The sequence below is a fragment of the Thalassophryne amazonica genome, chromosome 4, assembly GCF_902500255.1.
Source record: "Thalassophryne amazonica chromosome 4, fThaAma1.1, whole genome shotgun sequence".
Classification (NCBI taxonomy): Eukaryota; Metazoa; Chordata; class Actinopteri; order Batrachoidiformes; family Batrachoididae; genus Thalassophryne; species Thalassophryne amazonica.
Genome location: NC_047106.1, coordinates 40,219,770 through 40,235,833, shown reverse-complemented (window position 1 = coordinate 40,235,833; position 16,064 = coordinate 40,219,770). Strand labels below are relative to the sequence as shown.

At 42.9% G+C, this 16,064-nt stretch overlaps 1 protein-coding gene across 1 annotated transcript in view; it reads left to right on the top strand.

Annotated features, from left to right (window-relative positions):
- LOC117508088 (cytoplasmic dynein 2 heavy chain 1) overlaps positions 1-16,064 on the top strand; it is a 370,951-nt gene that overhangs the window by 279,145 nt on the left and 75,742 nt on the right. The window contains exons 74-79 of the mRNA XM_034167743.1: positions 131-265; positions 3,024-3,167; positions 10,381-10,470; positions 13,023-13,088; positions 13,856-13,906; positions 13,989-14,042. Of these exons, the coding sequence (XP_034023634.1) occupies positions 131-265; positions 3,024-3,167; positions 10,381-10,470; positions 13,023-13,088; positions 13,856-13,906; positions 13,989-14,042 (540 nt within the window). The remainder of the gene's footprint in view (positions 1-130; positions 266-3,023; positions 3,168-10,380; positions 10,471-13,022; positions 13,089-13,855; positions 13,907-13,988; positions 14,043-16,064) is intronic.

Here is a 16,064-nt window from a genome sequence, read left to right as displayed (position 1 = left end):
AATACAGCACTATGCCACCACCAATTACTCACCCTCTTGTTCTTTGCTTTTCTTTTTCTTCATGTCTGAACTTTAACATATTTCTTTTTATGTCCATTGATCTGTCTGTTGATCCTGTTTCCTTTGCCAGACATTGGCCACAGCTCAGGGTAATATTCTGGAGAACAAGGAGCTGATAGATAGTCTGAACCAGACCAAGGCCAGCAGTGCTCTGATCCAAGAGTCATTACTGGAATCACACAGACTGCAGGCGTCATTGGACCAGGCACTGTATTTCTCTCTCTTTCACTTACTCACTCACACGCACACACACTTAAAGAAAAACAGATATGAATGCTAGAGTCAAAGAAGAACTTGGGTGGTGAAAGTAGAGTGTAAGACACAAACACACACATAGAAAAAAAGAAAAGAAAAAGAATCATAGCATTGAGTAGTTTTCTTATAATAAAAATGTACTAAATTAAAATTGAATTACATTTAAATGACTAAAATGTTAAATGTCACATTGCCTAATATTTGGTTGCCTGGGCTATTTTTAGGGAAATGGTAATTTTTGGTTTTCATGCACAGTTACAATATGCTATGTATAAAATTCATAACACAAGTCAGCAGTCTATAAATACACAAAAGGTCTCTCTCTCTCTCTCTCTCTCTCTCTCTCTCTCTCTCTCTCTCTCTCTCTCTCTCTCTCTCTCTATATATATATAGACATTGAAAGTTATTGTTAGCGCTTGCAAGGAGGAAATTTCCTTTGTTCAAAAACACATCAGTGCATTTCGTTGAAACTTCAAGTAGTTGAATTTCATGCAGATATTGACCAAATACTACCACTGATTTTCGAGTTATTTGTACTTTAGTAAAATAGCACCTCTTCCTTACGATCTCTTGGGACAGATAAATAGAGGACTGCTGAGCCTTGCTTCTTTAGTGCCCTCTCCTTATTTTAGCTCTTTGTAACGACATGTCAGAGCCAGAAGCACATAATGAGTTCATTATATCATTGACAAATCATTCATTAAAATATCTATAATTGATTTGAAGTGTTACATACACCTTGCATTTCAGTTTAATCATTCATTAGGAAATAGAAAGAGTACAACCCCTGGCAAAAATTATGGAATCACCAGCCTCGGAGGATGTTCATTCAGTTGTTTAATTTTGTAGAAAAAAAGCAGATCACAGACATGACACAAAACTAAAGTCATTTCAAATGGCAACTTTCTGGCTTTAGGAAACACTATAAGAAATCAGGAAAAAAAAATTGTGGCAGTCAGTAACGGTTACTTTTTAGACCAAGCAGAGGGAAAAAAATATGGAATCACTCAATTCTGAGGAAAAAATTATGGAATCATGAAAAACAAAAGAACGTTCCAACACATCACTAGTATTTTGTTGCACCACCTCTGGCTTTTATAACAGCTTACAGTCTCTGAGGCATGGACTTAATGAGTGACAACTTTCTCTGATTGCTGTTGCCAGATCAGCTTTGCAGGTTGAAGCCTTGTCATGGACCATTTTCTTCAACTTCCACCAAAGATTTTCAATTGGATTACGATCCGGACTATTTGCAGGCCATGACATTGACCCTATGTGTCTTTTAGCAAGGAATGTTTTCACAGTTTTTGCTCTATGGCAAGATGCATTATCATCTTGAAAAATGATTTCATCATCCCCAAACATCCTTTTAATTGATGGGATAAGAAAAGTGTCCAAAATATCAACGTAAACTTGTGCATTTATTGATGATGTAATGACAGCCATCTCCCCAGTGCCTTTACCTGACATGCAGCCCCATATCATTAATGACTGTGGAAATTTACATGTTCTCTTCAGGCAGTCATCTTTATAAATCTCATTGGAACGGCACCAAACAAAAGTTCCAGCATCATCACCTTGCCCAATGCAGATTCGAGATTCATCACTGAATATGACTTTCATCCAGTCATCCACAGTCCATGACTGCTTTTCCTTAGCCCATTGTAACCTTGTTTTTTTCTGTTTAGGTGTTAGTGATGGCTTTTGTTTAGCTTTTCTGTATGTAAATCCCATTTCCTTTAGGCGGTTTCTTACAGTTCGGTCACAGACGTTGACTCCAGTTTCCTCCCATTCGTTCCTCATTTGTTTTGTTGTGCATTTTCGATTTTTGAGACATATTGCTTTAAGTTTTCTGTCTTGACGCTTTGATGTCTTCCTTGGTCTACCAGCATGTTTGCCTTTAACAACCTTCCCATGTTGTTTGTATTTGGTCCAGAGTTTAGACACAGCTGACTGTGAACAACCAACATCATATGCAACATTGCGTGATGATTTACCCTCTTTTAAAAGTTTGATAATCCTCTCCTTTGTTTCAATTGACATCACTCGTGTTGGAGCCATAATTCATGTCAGTCCACTTGGTGCAACAGCTCTCCAAGGTGTGATCACTCCTTTTTAGATGCAGACTAACGAGCAGATCTGATATGATGTAGGTGTTAGTTTTGGGGATGAAAATTTACAGGGTGATTCCATAATTTGTTTCTCAGAATTGAGTGAGTCCATATTTTTTTTCCCTCTGCTTGGTCTAAAAAAGTAACCGTTACTGACTGCCACAATTTTTTTTCCTGATTTCTTATAGTGTTTCTTAAAGCCAGAAAGTTGCCATTTGAAATGACTTCAGTTTTGTGTCACGTCTGTGATCTGATTTTTTCTACAAAATTAAACAACTGAATGAACATCCTCCGAGGCCGGTAATTCCATAATTTTTGCCAGGGGTTGTATACCACAGTTTACCAAATCGGTGTGCAAACAGTGCTGTTGTTCTCATATCATTATCACAATTTGGAAGTAATGTCTCAAGCTAATTCATGCAGTCTGCACTCCAAGCTTGTATCTGACAGAAAAACCATAAAAAAAAGTTTGGTTCTTATCCTAGTACATATGGACTTAACTGTGTGTTGTATTTTCTGTCACTGTTTTTTTAATCTTTCTGTTAGTTTCTTTGTATATTTTTATATTTTCATGTTTCTTTCTCTGGTTTACTTCAGGAACGGGATGTCTACCTCCCTCTTGCAGAGAGTGCTAGCAAGATGTATTTTGTCATCACAGACCTGTCAAAGATCAACAACATGTATTGCTTCAGCCTTGCCTCATTTTTGCGCCTTTTCCAAAGGGCTCTTCAAGCCAAGAAGGTAATTGGGTGCCTCATGTTTTCTCCCATTTGTAAACATATAATTTGTCATGACTACAGAATTGAGTGACTTCAATTTCCCTCAAAATAAAGAGACCAACTTAAGATGTAACTCAGGAGAGTACACAAATGCTGTACATAGAGCAGTAATTTTATCCCTACACTAAAGTTGTGTTTGGTACTCTCAAGTTATGCTGCAGTGATTTCAAACTTTTAAACACATTTCCATTCCATTTCCCTCTGACACAGTTACTGCTGTGCATATCCAGCATCAAAACAAAAAGACACACTTCTGGTCTCTCTCCAGTAATTTACATGAAATAGAGAGATGGTGAAAATTTATGCAAAGAAAGGAAAATAAATGTTTAATGTATATACTCTGCGATGGGATGTTTTTGATCGTGAATGACTCAAAGACAGTCAGTGCGCCACCAGATAGGATATATTATTGCATCTTATTTTTCTGTATTCCCAAATCAAATCAGTAACGAAAACAGAAAAGTGTTTGGAGTGATGTTATTGTTCTTTTTTCTGTAACCACTATAGACATACACTCATACATACACACACACACACACACATACACACATATATTATGTATATATATATATATATATGTATATATATATATATATATATATAAAAAACATTTTCTATATACACAAAAGACCTATGTCTGTCAGATATTGTTCACAAATCTGTCTAAATCTGTTAGTGAGCACTTTTCCTTTGCCAAGATAATCTATCCCACCTCACAGGTGCACACTTTCTGTAAATCCTACTTCTCACATATCACTATGTTTGTGTGCTATATGATATATTTAACTGAAATTGCTGATCCAAGCAATCGAGAGTTACGAATGTAACTACGGTTCTATGAATTCCGGATGACCGCCAGAGGGCGGTGCTTTAGCACCTGAATAACTACACATGCGCAGCACAGAGGTTGAGAATATATACCAACAAAGTCACGCCATTGGATGTGACCTGGGTGACGTCACTGGTTGTCTTTATATACCAGACGCACCCAGTGCTCGCTTCTTTTCGGAATTAACTCGCAAGACTGAGTGACAAGCAACTCTGGCGGTCATCCGGAATTCATAGAACTGTAGTTACATTCGTAACTCTCGTTCTGTTTCATTCCTCCGGACCACCAGAGGGCGGTGCTTTAGCACCTGGATGACTTAATACCAACAAGGTCACGAAGAGTCACACTCACCTCGCATCAGCAGTGGGGAGTGGAGGCAGACAACACCGCCGAAGTCACCGCAGGAGGAGCAGCCACATTCAGTCTGTAATAGCGGGCGAAGGTACAGGACGAAGCCCACGTAGCAGCAGCACAAATATCACTCAAAGGGACACCTCTCAGTGCAGCCCAGGAGGTGGACACCCCTCTGGTGGAATGGCATGTAACCTTAAGAGGCTGAAGACCTCTGGACCTGTATACTTATAAAATGGCATCCACGACCAATGCGAGAGTCGCTGCTTTGAGACAGCACAGCCTCTTTTGTGATCACCGTAACACACAAACAGGGCATCCGTTTTCCGGATCCCGGCAGTCGCACTAATGTACTGCTTCAACATACGGACAGGACACAGGGAACCTGAAACAGATAATCCTGGATCAGAATGCGGGACATACACAGCCAAGGAAACTGGCTGGTTAACATGAAAAGTTGAAATTCTCTTGGGTAAAAAGGACAGAATAGGCCACAGCTTAACCCCAGATCCGTAAGAATTCCATCACAAACAGTCCCCAGCGACTGATAGGGCATGGAGCTCCCGCTTAGCCGAAGACAGTGCAAGTAGAAAGGCAGTCTTCACTGACACCCATTTAAAATCAGCACTTTCAACTGGTTCGAAAGGGGATAAGCTTAAACCCTCCAGGACTAGAGGAAGGTCCCATGAAGGTATGCGTGCAAGCCTTGGAGGCCGCAAACGTACAGCACCTTTCAAAAAAACGACACACTAAGAGGTGTGAACCCACTGACCGGCCATCAACGTAGACGTGCCGGGCAGAGATTGCAGCAACATAAACCTTCAAGGTAGCGACAGAAAGTCCTTTCTCCAGCAGTTCTTGTAAATATTTGAGGAGAATAGGCACAGGGCAGTGCTCCGGGTCTAACTTTTGGTTCTCACACCACCGCGCAAACAGCTTCCATCTGTTGTCATACAAAGCCCTGGTAGAAGCAGCACGTGAATTAAGGATAGTCTGAACAACAGCCTGGTCACAAGAACTTAACAAGGAGTCCGGCCCCTCAACGGCCACACATACAGTTGAAGGCGTTCTGGGTGAGGGTGCCAAAACCTCCCCTGTAGCTGTGACAACAAATCCTTCCTCTCCGGGAGAGCCCAAGGTTCCCCCTCGAGGAATTTGTAAATCATGGGAAACCAAATCCTCCCCGGCCAGAATGGAGCAACCAGCAGCACCCTGTGGTTGCTCTGATCTGTCCTGTGCAGTGTCAACATCAGCAGCGGGAGAGGAGGGAAGGCATAAAGGAGGCAATCTGGCCACTGGTGAGCCAATGCATCCTGCCCCAGCGAGTTGTCTGGTTCCGAGAGGGAGTACCACCGTGGGCAATGTGTCGAGGTGCTTGAAGCGAAAAGGTCCACTTCCACTTCACCATACTTCTGCCAGATCATTTGGACCACAATCGGGTTCAGTCTCCACTCTCCCAGTGGTGGTTTCTGTCTGGAGAGTAAATCTGCTGCGCTGTTCTGTACGCCGGGCAGATGAACTGCTCTGACACTTTGAAGGCGAGGCAATGACCATAAGAGAAGCTTCGAGTTTCTGCCAGTGAGTGATTGGACCTGGTGTCCCCCTGATGGTTTATGTGAGAGACTGTTGACGTGTTGTCCGACCGGACAAGAACATGTCTTCCTCTCAGGGCCGGGAGGAATTGCTTGAGAGCCAGTTGCACAGCGCGAAGCTCCAGCACGTTTATGTGTTGGAGTCTCTCCTGAGGACTGCAGACACCCCTCACCATCCTGTGATTCCACACGGCCCCCCAAACATTGAGTGATGCATCTGTAACAACCACCTCTTGGCGAGAAGGGACGGAGCCTAGAGGGACACCCTTGCAGATGAAGTCCACGTTCCCCCAGGGTCTGAGGTGCAGAAGGCACTGGTTGGAGAGTCGTACAAGCCTGTGCTGATGCAACTTTGAGTTGAGGCCTAGGTTGTTGATCCAAATCTGTAGGGGACGTAAGAACAGAAGTCCCAAAGGTACCACTAGCGACATTGCAGTGAATTTGCCCATCAACCGGAGCAGCAAACCAAAAGGCAGCGTCACAGCCCGTTGAATGTGTGAGACGAGACGAATTACATCGCCCACTCTCTGCGGGGATGGCGATGCAGTCATAGTCAGGGAGTTGATGGCAATGCCAATGAAGGTCGTTTGTTGACTGGGAACAAGAGAACTCTTTGCAAAGTTCACTGTGAGTCCTAAATGAGAGACATGGTTCAGTAGAAGAGCTCTGTCATTGTGCGCCTATTCCTGAGTCGGAGTGCAGACAAGCCAGTCGTCTAAGTAGGGTAGGTTTCTTAATCCAAGACCTTGCAATGGGGCTAGTGCTGCAGCCATACATCTGGTAAATGTACGAGGGGCGAGAGAGAGGCCGAAAGGAAGCACCCTGAACTGGTATGCCTGACCTTCAAAAGCAAAGCGGAGAAACTGCCTGTGATGAGGCACCACTGGCACATGGAAATATGCGTCTTTTAAGTCGACACTTGTGAACCAGTCTCCTGGTATGATAGTTTGAAGGACGTCTACAGTGCGGAGCATGTGAAACTGCAGCACTTTGATATAATGATTCAGACGTCGGAGATCGAGGATAGGACGAAAGCTGCCATCCTTCTTTGGAACAAGGAAGTAAATTGAATAGAACCCCCTGAGCTGGTCTGAACTGTGAACTGGCTCTATGGTCCCCTTCTCCAGGAGTTCCAAAATCTCCCGTTGTAGGGCGGCAGACTGCACCGAGTTGGAAACAGCAATCCTCACCCCATTGAACTTTGGAGGATGACATCTGAACTGAATTCTGTAACCTTCGAACAACGTTGAAATGACCAATAGGTCTTGAACTTGAGCCTCCCAGTGGCTGAGTTGATTTTGTGAAAACGGCTGGGGGCTAAACATTGGCAGTCAGACCCCACCCGACCACCTCTGCCTCGCATCCCTGAGGACCTCTGGGCGCAATTACTGGAAGCTCTGTGAAACCGTCCAGTTCTCGGGGTCTGCCCGTAGGCTCCCGAAAGGCAGGCCGCTGGGAGAGCTGGCCCTCAACTGCAAAAGCATGTGCAGCTCTGGGAGTCCGCGGAAGCCTGGATGTACAGTGAAAAGCTGTAGCACGTCTGACTGGCTGAGGTCTGGAAGACCGGTGTAGGTCAACAAACTGTTGCCGAGATTTACTAGCCTCAACAGCACGCTCCAAAGCTTGTTGGGCCGCAGGTCCAAATACTTGGCCTGGAAGAACCGGCAGCGAACGGAGTGTGCCTCTGCAGGATGCGGACAGGGGGGACTGCGCAAGCCACACCTGACATCTAGTGATGGTAAGGGTTGACATCAGTCTGCCAAGCTCTCTGGACATATAAGCAAAGGTTTGGAGTGAGGCATCACTAAGACTGCGTAGCATCATCAACCTCTGCCTCCCTCAAAGTCTTTGAGAGGGCAAGGGTTAAATGGGACAGTGAGTTGCCTCGGCGACCAATGCGAGCAGCTATGTCATAGCTTTTGGTGAGGAGGTCATCAGTGACCCTACACTGAGGTCGTGGGCAGCGGGCATCCAGCCGAGCAGCATCAGCTGGAGCCACAACCAGGTTCGCAATGATGCTGTCAACGGCGGGCATACTGTTCAGACCATACTGCGCCAAATCACACATAGAGCTAAGGGCTCTGCAGTCCTGCGGTAGATGGGTCAATGATTTGGGGTCCGCCCAACATCGGTGGAGCTCCTCGATATATGGTTGGGAAACTGGAACATTGAACTCAGTCTTCTGAGTGACTTTGAAAAAGGCACTTGAAGCGGTGCTTTCCGCAGGGGGATTGTCAACCCCAAGCCTGGATAAAGCCAACTGAACAGCTTGCTTGACAAAGGATAGTCCAGGTCCGGTTTGCTGCAGGGACTCTGCCTCAGATGTGTGAGAGCCCACTAATGAATGGCTTGGAGAAAGACCCCTCGCATCCTCATCCTCCACACAGTTTATATCACTTGTCATGTACAAGGAATCAGTCGCAGCAATAGACACGACATCTTCCTCCTGCTGAGTAACTACATTGGTCTGATCAGCCTCATTAGGGACAACAGGAACTGTCACTGCATCCCTAGGCTGTAGATTCAGAAGCAAGGACTTAATCTGAGCAAACTCAGAAGTCAACGTTTCGACCTTTTCAGCCAAAGCATGGTCATGAGTAACCTTCTTAGCAGAAGGGGCTCCTGCATGTGGACGTTTACAGCGCTTTGGTTCCTTCCTGGGGCTGTAGGCCAAAGTCGCACTAGATATTCCACTTTCCCTTGCCGCAAGTCTAGCAGATCTCTCTGCCAGTGGCATGCTAGGACAATTAAGGCAGGCATCGCCAGTCAGGGATTCCCTCAGGTGTCCGATCCCAAGACACGAGGGGCAAAACATATGTCCATCATCTGGGCTCAAGGGAGCCAAACAGGTACTACAGCCATGCAACAAAGGCCCTGTCAACATTGTGGACTGCGTGCAGATGGCTAACGCAAGCCCTGACGGTTACAAATGGAAAGACAAAGCGTGAATCTCACGCAGTGTAAATAGTAACACGAGGCACGGAGCGTGAAGCACTCACCGCCGCAGACTCGACACGAGGCACGGAGCGTGAAGCATTCCAGCCGCAGACTCGGCATGAGGCACGGAGCATGAAACACTCACAGTGTAAAAGCTAATACAAGGCCCGGAGCGTGAAACACTCACAGCCACAGTAATAACACGATGCACACAGCACAACTATACTGGTTCTGATACACACACTACCACGTAGTTAACGGGGGTTAGTGACAAAACTAAACAAATAGCCAGCTTTCATTGAAACAACACAGCTAATGTGCACAGAGGAAAATACCCAGCAGGGCAGCGGCAAAGGCACGCACCCGGCGTTTAGGAAGGTGTACTCACGACAGGCGTCAGTCAAAGAATACAAAAAACGGTGAAGCCGTGTCTTGCAGCCTCTGGAGGACATGTGCAGTGCATGTAGCTCCAACCGAAGGTGGGTTGCGAGGCTACAAGCGAGCGCGGCACTCGCAGCTAAATGCGTTCTCAACCTCTAAGAATGCGAGAATGTAGAAAAGAAGCGAGCGCTGGGTGCGTCTGGTATATAAAGACAACCAGTGACGTCACCCAGGTCACATCCAATGGCGTGACTTTGTTGGTATATATTCTCAACCTCTGTGCTGCGCACATGTAGTTATCCAGGTGCTAAAGCACCGCCCTCTGGCGGTCAGGAGGAATGAAATAGAACAATGATTTAATAAAGGAAAATCATGGAAATCACCAGGGGTGCCCAAACGTTTACATACAACTGTATATATATGTATAGCTGAAATTTCATGGTTCACAATATTTTTGTTAAACCCCAAGAATTTATGCTGAAAGTCTGTACTACAAGCACCCCCCCCACACACACACACACACACTTCATCTCCAGTGTGGTGAGGCACAGAATCAAAATTACAAAAATTGTTACTGTCCATCCATTTATTGATCTGACTGTGCATAGTGAAAGTGAATAAAACTACACACTCATTGAAAAATTCAGAATGTAACCTGACTGGGTCATTACTTCTCCTCAGGGAGCTTTGGTGCCCTCTGCTCATGTTGTGCTTTTATATGTTGGGACTAATCTGTTAACTCACCAGAAAACCTTTCACTTGTTTCTGCTTTCTCAGTACTATAATGCTGTAGACTTGGCACGCTCTGGTTTAAAGGGAAGGACAAGTGACCCTGTTATTGCCATTATACTCAGACTGCAACACACTCATGCCTAATGAAGACAGTAAATCCAGTCCTTTTGCACCTAACCCTCAACTTTGAACTCAGTTTATGCGCCCTTTCAATATCAAGAGAAAACCTAAGTGTCAAATAAGTACCCAGTATGCTGCCACATAACTCACTTTAATCACAACATACCTCTTCTCAGGCTGGTGTCATTTTTTCTTTCAGAATATCTGCTTGTGTGTGGTTTTGTTTGTTTTAGGAAACTGAGAATACTGAGGCTAGAATTGCTACTTTGGAGGCGAGCTTGAAGAATATGGTGTATGAATATGTCTGCCGATCACTTTTCAAGGTACAACACACACTTACACTTTCAGAATAAGTCAGAAGTGGGATGTACACTAGGAAGTATATACCCCCACATGGGTACGAATGGCCATTATTACCTTATTCAGCTAACAGACCACAACTTTGTGTCATTATGAGATGAAAATGTTCAGGAATAAAATAAAAGGAAATGCTGCCCCACAATGTAAAAAATAATTAAAAGTTAATTAAGTTAATAAAATGATTTACAAAAATGAACGTGACAATAGGAGGAACTTGGAAGATTTATATTACAACCACTGTTTAAACCACAGAATTTGGCGTCAGAGTCACTTTTGAGTCAGAGTTAGATTCTTACCCAGTCTGTCAGACGTCTTCCATATACACTACACACTTTAGTTATTGAAGTAAACCTGTTGCATGTATGACACAATCTATTTTTAATTTAAACAAAGATTTTACCAAGCATAGTTTGTTTAATTCAAAATCATTTGAACTCCATTGCTGAGTTAAAACACAATATAAATTAAAAAGAAATACTGCTGTGATACCTTTCAATCAACACTGGAGGATATTCTTTTTTTAATCACTTTTGAAAGCAGAGGAGAAATTATAAACAATAAACAACAACATGGTCTCATAATATAAAGAATGTTTATATTAGTAGTCATAATTTCGTAATGTTTCATTTATACACATAATGGGCCTCATGTATCAAAGTTGTGCACTTGTGGCGTAAATTTACGGTGTAAATTTGAAGTACACCAAAGTTGCCGTGACATGTATCAAGCAGTGCGCACCTGCCCATTTCCGGCGTACGCCTGATGTGACCTTGATAAATGCGGCGGGTGAAAACAATCGTAATTATAATAAACACGCCCATAAATATTCAGACTCCGCTTCAGACACACCCTCATTTTACGACATGGAAGCCAGGAAGACGGCAAAGAAAAAGAACTTCACCAATCACGACGCGTGCCAATAGAGCGTCAAAAGCGGCCGTCGTATTAATTGTTTTGTAGTATAATCAAAAAAAGTGTTACAGTGGTCCCTCGTTTATCGCGGGAGTTACGTTCTAAAAATAGTCCGCAAAAAGCGAAGTCCGTGACGTAGTCAACGTTATTTTTTACAATTATTTTTTACAATTATTATAGACGTTTTAAAGCTGTAAAAACCCTGTAAAACCACTTTATACACTTTTCTCAATCAGGCATGAACATTTTCTCACTTTCCTCTCATGTGTAAACACTCTCAAAGTTCAAACCTTTGTAGAGAAATAAGACCAACCTGTTTTCAGGCCCAAACATTTGTTTGAGAAATAAAAATATGTAAGTGATGGTGCTAAATTACCTGAGGCCAGACAGTAGGAGGTGCTGTTGTGCCTTCTTGACCTTTCTTTCCCAAGTAGAGAAGCTTGAATCTTCGACTGGACTGGGTAGCTTGACGCGAGAAGAAGTCTTCTCTACAAATGTCAAGACAGAAGTCAGACTACCAGAGCAAGAATTTTAGCTGAGGAAGCTTCTGCGATTAGAAGCAAAACGTCCTCGTGTCAAGCAACCCAGTCCAGTCGAAGATTCAATCTTCTCTACTATGGAAACCACCTGGACAACTGAGAGCCAAAAACAATTTCCAAAAACAATTTAACAGGGGTTACACAGCAGAACATATCTTTCCATGAGTATTGTGTGTAAAAGTAATTGCTCAAAATTCACAATGATCTTGCCACACATTTCATATGTAAATTGAGTTCTTGTGACAATGGCAAAGTATTCCAATTAACTTGAAACTAAGAAATTGTATTTATTTCTTCACAAAATGTATTGAATGAAAATGAGCTCTTTTCAACTTATTTTGTGTGTGTGCATGTGTGCAGGGGTGGTGGCCAAGTGGTTAATGCGCTTGGTTTCAGTTCAGAAGGTTCCGGGTTCAAATCCCACCCCTGCCACATTTCTCCATGTAATGTGGAGTTGCGTCAGGAAGGGCATCCGGCATAAAACCTGTGCCAATTCAACATGCAGATCCACCTTGGATTTGCTGTGGCGACCCCAAGTGCAAACAAGGGAGCAGCCGAAGGGACTTACTTTTTGTGTGTGCATGTGTGTGGGTGTGTGCTTGTATTTAACTCCCTTTGTGCAGTGCCTTGCAATGCCTTTTAATTATTTTCCTTTGTCTCATTTGTTTCCATTAGTAGGTTGTTGCAAGAAACGCATCTTAATTGTTGGCTGTCATGACTGTTTCCATAAACTCTGTGAAACACCACCAGCAGATGAGTGAAAGAAAAATTGTAGCCTGTATATGATTTAATAACAGTTCAGTTTTCTCAGTAACAGGTGCATTTTTTTTTTGTCAAACGCCAGTAACTACCCTAGAACGGATCCAATGGTCTGCAAAATTGTTCATGCTTTTGGATCTGCTTTTTGTTACACATATTATTGGTCGGGGCTGCAGGTAGACTTGTTTTGAGTTGGAGTGCCACACACAGTACTACTGCTGGGTGTGCACCGGATTATCATACTTGTAATCATTACTACTTGGGAAATGAGTCTCCTAACTGTAGGGTTTCTGTCTATATCTCAGGCAGACCAGCTGATGTTTGCTATGCACTTTATGAAAGGAATGCACCCACAGCTCTTTCAGGAGAATGTGAGTACCTTATAATGTAAAAAATATTAATTTCACTGGTATACCTACACCGGCACTCTGCAGAGTGCACACTCATACCAAAACACAGTAGGCCCTTTAACCAAATTTACCCCATGATTCACCATCCTGAGTGAATCTGAGTCAAACTGATTCGTAAGTGTTCAGTCACTGGGTATAACCATGCACTGCATCAAGACAAGCAAACATATTTTTTCCTCCATAATTGCATATACATTAACATTTCCTCCTGACATTTATTTGAAAATTCCTGAATCTACCCCTTTATCTGCATTGCCTCAGAAATGTTTTCATTTCTGCCCTGACACTTCACTGTATATCATGAAGGTCCCTTTATGGTTTTTTTCAAACAAACAAACCAACAATCAGAATTAATTCATTCATCTTCTACCGCTTAGTCCAATTAAGGGTCGCGGGGGCTGGAGTCTATCCCAGCAGTCATAGAGCGCGAAGATGGGTACACCCAGGACAGGACGCTAGTTTGTCGCAGGGCCACAAACAGACAACCAAGCACAGACACACCCACACACACACACAACCCGCATGTCTTTAGATGTTGGAGGAAACCGGAGCACCCGGAGGAAACCCACGCACACACGGGGAGAACATACAAACTCCACACAGGCCACAAAGACCATGGGAATTGAACCCACGACTTTCTCGCTGTGAGGCCACAGTGCTAACCACTAAGCGACCGTGCTGCCCACAATCAGAATTCATATGGTTAAAACCAGTACTCTGTATTGCAGGAATGGGATGTTTTCACTGGATCCATTGTAGGAGAAATGTTTAAGAAAGAGGTAAAGATCATTGCTCTTCATCTGAGACAACAAAACACACAATGAAATATCTCTACCTTTGACTACCTCTCTGTCTTCACAGGAGTTTCCTTCTTGGATCGATCAGGAGAGACATGGAGCAGTGGCGATTTTTAAAGTACACACACTTGCATATACATCTGATTAGGACTGCTACGACTAGCCGACTAGTCACAACTACGTCGACTATTGAAACTGTCAACTAATTTAGTAGTCAATGAGTCATTTGCTTTGAACCTTGAACCAATGAAGCAGTGCGTCAATCCGCTGCTTTGTTGGATCTTTGCTTCACTCCTCTCCAGAAGTGGCAACTCCGCCTCTTATCCCCTCTCAAAGCCATTAAAATATGTCAATTGTGAGTCACTTTGCTGTGGATTAAAGTGACTAACTGGGACTCTTGTCTTGTTGTGAGAAGGAAACAAGAATGTCCTCTGTTCCGTTGCTCCAAACTCTGCTCCGCCGAGTCAAGTTAGAAAGATAGAGTCCGCTCTGAATTAATTAAATCAAATGACACATCTTTCCAGTCGTTGTAATACAAACAATAAACTGCAATCGATCAGAATGTTTTCTTTTTTTTTTCCTCCCAAAATGAGACGTCTTGGCTGACGTGCAGCAGCCCAAGACTGTATGGCTGCAGACCTGTAGACTCCAGCAGCCAGCTGAGTTCAGCTCAGATGTATGGAGTGACATCCATCCCGTTAATGTCTGAAAGGAAATGCTTTTGACAAAAACTACAGATTTTTTTCTATCTGTGTCCAGAGATCAAGGATCCACCATGTAGAGTTTATTTATGTCCAAAGATCAAGGATCCAGTGACCAAGTTCATATTTATTTACTTTAAGACTCAGTAAAATGTTGTTGACATAGAAAACCTGTAAAGCCTATATGTGGCACACAGAAAATTCATAGGAGGTATTGATAAGGGAATCGATAAGGAATCAGATTGATAAGCAGTATCGATAATGGTATCAATATCGATAAAATGCGATAAGCTGCAATTTACGTATGAGCTGACTAGTCGACAAATCGCAAAAATAATCGCGTGAGGCTTATGAGCTGTCATCAGTTGCACAGTAAGTAAAACAAACTGCACAGTAAGTAAAACAAACTTAAAATGGACAAAATATTGAAGGGAGTCTGGCACCACACGTTGCTCGACATAAACAGACAAAAAATAAAACACTTATGCTGCACAGTAAATTCATCCCAATGTGAATGACAAAAGATGTAATCAAGTCATAAATATTTAATGAAAAAACTTTACATTTACACTAAGAGCTTCGCACGCTTGCATCATATTAAAGATATTAATATTAAAGACTGGTCTTAAACCACCTGCGGCGCCGCTTTTACGCAGCGCTCAAATGGTGATACAATTCCTGGCGGGGATAACTGCTTTGGCATGACACCGGCCACTTATGTCTGTATTAAAGTTTCTTCTTATGTGTCTGTTAACTCCGATCATGTGCACTCCACTCCAGCTAGATCTGAAAGCAATATGGAGTATATCATAGAGAAATTAATGTCATTTGTTTATATTCTTTTATTAGTAGCAGAATAGAGCGACTGTCATGTGACCCATCAAATTGATTGAAAAAGCATTTCCAACCTATGAATTTGGTCTTACGGAATATCTCAGGATGGAAAACCTGATGTGCAGAAAAATGCCGAGGCAAATTAAAAAATGACAAATTCAGACTTATGACACTTCTAATTGATTTGCTAAATGAATGGTGCGATATTTATCATGACAAAGCATTTAGGCAGTAAAACTGAGGTCACTACTTTACAGAATACAGATTGATGCAAAAAAAAAAAAAAATTCTAACCTTCATTCAGCAATTTCAGTAATTTCCCCACAGCATTAATATTACATACATACTCAGTTATGAAAGCTCGCGCCACACTCTTGTCATCTGGGTGCTCTTCCCCAACGCTGCACAAAACGCCATTTTCAGATCACTTTAACCCACGTTTAAGTCAGCTTATCATCAATTTATATTTAATATAATGCCTGACTGCGCATAATAACGCTAAGCAACATGGAGGCTGTCTGGCAACAGCTGCATCCGCCATCTAGTGGATTAAATAGAAATCGATGGCTCAGGTGCATCCTGTTTCCACTGATCATCCTTGAGAT